General features: G+C 44.4%; 1 protein-coding gene across 1 annotated transcript; it reads right to left on the bottom strand.

Moving 5' to 3' along the window:
• Window positions 1-3,378: 3,378 nt before the first annotated feature.
• On the bottom strand, window positions 3,379-4,719 carry LOC126524398 (uncharacterized). Its single transcript, XM_050172723.3, has one exon. It carries the CDS (start codon window positions 4,717-4,719, stop codon window positions 4,252-4,254), a length of 468 nt encoding a protein of 155 aa, XP_050028680.1. The 3' UTR covers window positions 3,379-4,251.
• Between the last annotated feature and the right edge of the window lie 396 nt (window positions 4,720-5,115).

Raw genomic sequence — 5,115 nt, 5'->3', positions numbered from 1 at the left:
GAAGCAGAAAAAAAAGAAAAAAAAGAAAGGGGGGAAGCCAGGGCGGCACCAAGACAGACAAAAAAGAAGGGGGGGTGAGAGTGAGAAAAAAAAGGAAAGAAAAAAAAATGAAATTTTTAAGAAATACGGGGGCTTGGGAGCGTGTTGGGGATGCGAATGGTTAGGAGGTATTCCTGGGGAGTCGTTGGCGGCATGTTTTGGAGGCATTAGAACGGCCGGTCAAGCGGTCAGTGCGCGAGTAACACAAAAGACAAAAAAAAGACACATACACAAAAAAAGACGAGTTGAAATTGACTTGAGTAGCATAGCAGTAATACGTCGAGCAATTTTGAAATAGTTAAGATGGCGACGAGGAGTCTGCGGTGCATTGTATGGGGTGACTGAAAGGCAGCGGCATGGTCTTTCAAGGGGCACTGCCCCAGTCGCTCAACGTAGGTGTCGTTACGGCGGCATCCAGAAATGCCGATACTCTGGGTTGAGGCACCGAAAAAGGCATATTGACTTCGGAATGTGTTGATGTAGGGGTTAAAAAAAAAGAAATAGGTTTAAAAAAAAGAAGGGAGTTGAAAGGGAAGGGAGAGGGGGAGGACCGAAACCGGAATAACAAACAGGAGGGTGACGCGCGCAGAAGCGGGCGGGGGCAAGTGTACATGGAAGAAGGGGGTCGTACAGTTGGTATAGACGTAAAAACCTGAAAGAGTACATTAAATTAGGTAGTGGGCAGGAAAAAATTTTTTCGAAATGGAAGAGTAGGTGAGGTTAAGAATTAAAGTTAGCTGGTGGCCTAATGTGTTTTGTGTCTTGGTTGATGATATGAGAGTTTCAGATTTAAGTTACCGCTTTTAAAGATTCTAAGTTGCCGCGTGCCAAATTAATTCCTGTCGGGTGTAGCAATTAAACTTGTGTATGAGGTATGATTCCGTATACTTCCTTTCGCGAGGGGAACGGAAACTTGTTTGTAGTATATAGAGCCTTCCTTTGTCAAATATATGACCATGTTCATTAAAGTGGCTGGCTACTGCTTTGGGTAAATTGTGTTTTGTGTCCGCACGGTGACCATTGAGTCTTGTATTGATTTGTTGTCCAGTCTCACCTATGTATTGTTTGCTACAAGCGGCGCATTCTAGACAGTAGACTACGTTGCTTGATGTGCAGGTAAAAGCCGAAGTTACCTTGTGTGTGTAATTCGACGCTGTACTTTTTACTGTAGTAGTAGATTGAATGTGTTTGCATGTAGAGCACCTGGGGCGGCCACAGGGATTGGTTCCCAACTTCCTCTTTTTCTGTAGTTTGGCGTGCACAAGAACATCTTTAAAATTAGTGTTGCGTCTGTAGGCTACTCTGGGAGGGTCGGGAAAAATCTTCTTAAGTTTCTGGTTGCTGGTGAGAATTGGGTAGTATTTACTTAGGATGTTATTCACGTTTGGGAGTGCGTTTGAGAATTTAGTAGTAAGAAGAGGCGTTGTTGTTCTTGTGATCCTCGGGCGGGGCTTGAGGACCTCGGCTCGATCAAGTTTGGTTGCAACGATGTAGGCTGTTTGAAGGTCACTGTTTTGGTGGTTCCTGTTTGATAGCTTTTCTTTAAGGTGATCGAGTCTATCTATGTAGTCTTGGTTTTCAACGCAAATGCGACGTAGTCGTGTGGCTTGGCCTTTAAAGATGCCTTGTTTGCAATGTCTGGGATAGTGGCTGGTATATTCTAGGTACTGTTGTTTGTCGAAAAGTTTCCTATACAGCGTTGTCGTTAACTCACCATTGTCAATGTATATCGTTGTGTCCAGAAAGTTTATGCGCTCAGTTGAGGATTCTAATGTGAATTTGATTGTTGGGTGAACAGAATTTAGAAAGGCTACATATTTATCTAGACTGCCTTGTCCATGTCCCCAGATTATGAGTATGTCGTCTATGTATCGTAGGTATGTGTGGGGCTTGGTAGTGCAGCGCGACAGAAAATCTGTTTCTAGAATCCCCATAATTATGTTCGCGTAGGTTGGTGCAAAAGGCGTACCCATGCTTGTACCATGTATCTGTAGGTAGTAACTCTCTTCAAACTCGAAGTAGTTACGTGTTAGAACTAATTCAAGGAGAGACAAGTAGACTTCAGTAGAGTGTTGTGCATTGTGTTTAGACAGCGTTTGTTTTATCGAAGATAAACCATCAGGGATTGGAATGTTGGTGTACAGCGCCGTGACGTCTAGTGTTGCGAGAATTATGTTGTGGGGTAGTGTGCCTTTAGTATTAATGTCCTCTATAATTCTCAGCAGGTGGGGCGTATCTTGTACAAATGACGGAAGTGCTTTTGGCAAGTCACCAAGGTAGTGGTTAAGGAATGTGGAGATGCTCTCTGTCGGGGTGTTGTTGTTTGATACTATCGGACGGCCTGGGATAATAGCAGTGTATAGTTCAGCGGATGGAATTTTATGAATTTTCGAAAGGAGGTAAAAACGGCCGGCAGTTTTGTTGCTTGGTTTAAGAAATTTGTATTCTGACGGTGTTATCAATTCATCAGCCAAGAGTAATTTCAGCCTGTTGGTAATTGTCACTGTGTAGGACAATGTCGGATCGTTATGTGGTTTGCGGTAATGTTCTGGGTTGTTTAGTTGTCTGTAAGCCTCGTGCTTGTATTTGTCTATTGGCCAAATAACTATACTTTTACCATTATCTGCTTCCTTAATAACAATGTCAATCCGGCAACTCAGATTTGAAATGATATGACTCTCTGACGCAGTTATGTTTTTAGGCCGCTTAGATGTCTTGGATTGGCTTATAATTTCTTTAGTGACAGTTTTAAGGTATATGTCACGTTCTATGGCTTGTTCTGGTTCGGGAGTCCAAGTGGATTGGGCTCTAAGTGGTGTCGTCCCGGTGTCTGGTGTGTCTGCTAAAAAGTGTCGGATACGCATTCGTCGGGAGAATTCTGAGAGGTCCTTGTGAAGCTCGAATTCATTTATTGTGTTGTTATTGTGTTTATTGTGTTATGCAAAAGTTTAGGCCCTTGCTGAGTACGTCTATTTCTTTTTGACTTAATGTTTTTGAAATGTCTATAACATTGGACCGGTTTAGTTCTGTGGAAGGTTCCTTCCTGTCTGGTACTGCTAAACTCGAGGTCCCTCTTGTCTGCGTGTGGTGGCTGTTTGGCTGGAAGATTGTTTTTTGATTAAAATTTGCTTTTTTCCTTTGTTTTTGAACCAATTTTCTAGATTGTCTTTCGTCGTAATGTTCTAAATTTCTCTTCTCATCTGGTGTCAGGGTTATGTTCCGTAGTTTGTGGCTAAAAGTTTCGATTTGCTCTTCGCAGTGTTCTTTGAGGATATTCAAAAGTGAAAGTGAGGCATTATGTAGTGTTGTTTGCCAGTTTGCACGATGGTGTGGTGGGAGTGTTCCTAGAGCTGGTACAGCCTTGAGTGTTAGACCTTTAGGAATTATATTTTTCTCTGTGCAGATTGTGTAGGTTTTCAGATGGGAGGTGTAGCTCGCATGTTTTTTGGTAAGTTTTCTAGCCTGTAGGAATTCGGTGCTTCGTGGCATTGAAGAGTTATTGATTTGCGATGTCTGTCATTTACTTGTCTTTTTGCGGGCAGATTTGCGTGGGGTGTTTTTCTGTTCGGCCGGTTTATTATCGTATGCCTGGCTTAATTCGATCTCGGTCTCTGTTTGAGCTTGTGTGTGTGCAGGCAGGCGTGTGGGGGTCTGTGTGTAGACTTCGGTGGTAGGTTTTCTGTTGTCTGTTGCCATTGTGTCTGTTTGTACTGTGGTTGAGGTACAGGTTTGTTCCCATTGAGGTACACTTGTGCGTTGGTTTGAAGTTCCGAAGAAGGATGTCCAGAAATCTGGGATATGTAAATTCGTCCGTTAAAAAAAAATTTAGTGAGCTCTGTGCAGCAGTCAGTCTATACGTGCTATCGAAGAACTGCAGAAAGCAAACGTTTCGCAGCCGTGGCCTTAGACACTTTACCATTGACTCGAACGATTTTGGGCCTAGCGCCGAAAGCCAACGCTATATTTAATCAGTAATCAAGCAACGACTCGCATACAAGGATTCAATCTTTTTTTTATTTTTTATTTTGTTTGCATAGAGGAAGCACTGTATCGTGCGAGCTGTCATGTTTACGATCAAAATATTTCACACGAAACTTATCTCTGGGATGTCGCATGCGTGGAGTCATTTTAATCGAAGAGGAACTCGATGTCGAAGCCAAACCGGCACGAAATGAAGTGAATAGCACAGCAATGCACAGTTAAGATTTACATTTAGCCCTTGTAGCCGTAGCCGCCGTATCCGTATCCGCCGTAACCTCCACCGTAGCCGACGCCTCTTCCGTATCCTCCGCCGAGACCTGAGTGAGCGAGAAGGGCTCCTCCTCCGCTAACCTTGTTCACGTGATGCACAGACCTAACGACGAAAGCAGGGCCAGCCACAACCTTGGCGAAAGCAGGTCCTCCGCTCAATAGGGCCACGCTGCTGCCCACGCCCACACCGCTGACGCCGTAGCCGCCTCCGTAACCCAGCCCTCCACCATATCCCAGGCCTCCCCCGTAGCCTAGGCCTCCACCGTAGCCTAAGCCTCCACCGTAGCCAAGGCCTCCACCGTAGCCAAGGCCTCCACCGTAGCCGAGTCCATATCCTCCGTAGCCAAGGCCTCCAAGTCCGTAGCCTCCAAGTCCACCCGCAGTCACAGAAGCCACAATGGCGCAAAGGGCGACGACATGGTACTGCATAGGGTTCACGAAGTATTATTTGTTGTTTTGGCGGGGCATATTATGGTACGAGATATTTATTCGGAACATCAGCTGGCTGTAATTTTCAAGCTAAGAAATAAGCAAGGGAATGAGTAAGCAGAAAAATACGCTAAGGAATAGGCATATACACTGGACAATAATACCAAGGTATTGCACATTACCATGCTCTGTGTACCAACGACCTAAACGCCCTAAATTGGGCTAGTTATATTGCATGAGCACGGCCTTTCTATAAAGCAGTCTCTTGCTGCGAAGTACGTGTGACTATTTCTAAGCCTTTAAATAGTTTCTTACGCCCACCACAAAATTTTGCAATCAGCTTGGGTACTACGATGCGTTTCAAGATAATTTTGCTATTTTAGCAGCGTTAGAAGC

The sequence above is a fragment of the Dermacentor andersoni genome, chromosome 3 (assembly GCF_023375885.2).
Source record: "Dermacentor andersoni chromosome 3, qqDerAnde1_hic_scaffold, whole genome shotgun sequence".
NCBI classification, from domain to species: domain Eukaryota; kingdom Metazoa; phylum Arthropoda; class Arachnida; order Ixodida; family Ixodidae; genus Dermacentor; species Dermacentor andersoni.
This window is presented reverse-complemented; position numbering and strand designations above follow the sequence as displayed.

Coding starts and splice junctions, on each gene's coding strand:
- LOC126524398 (XM_050172723.3), bottom strand. CDS start 4,719: ATGCAGTACCATGTCGTCGCCCTTTGCGCCATTGTGGCTTCTGTGACT.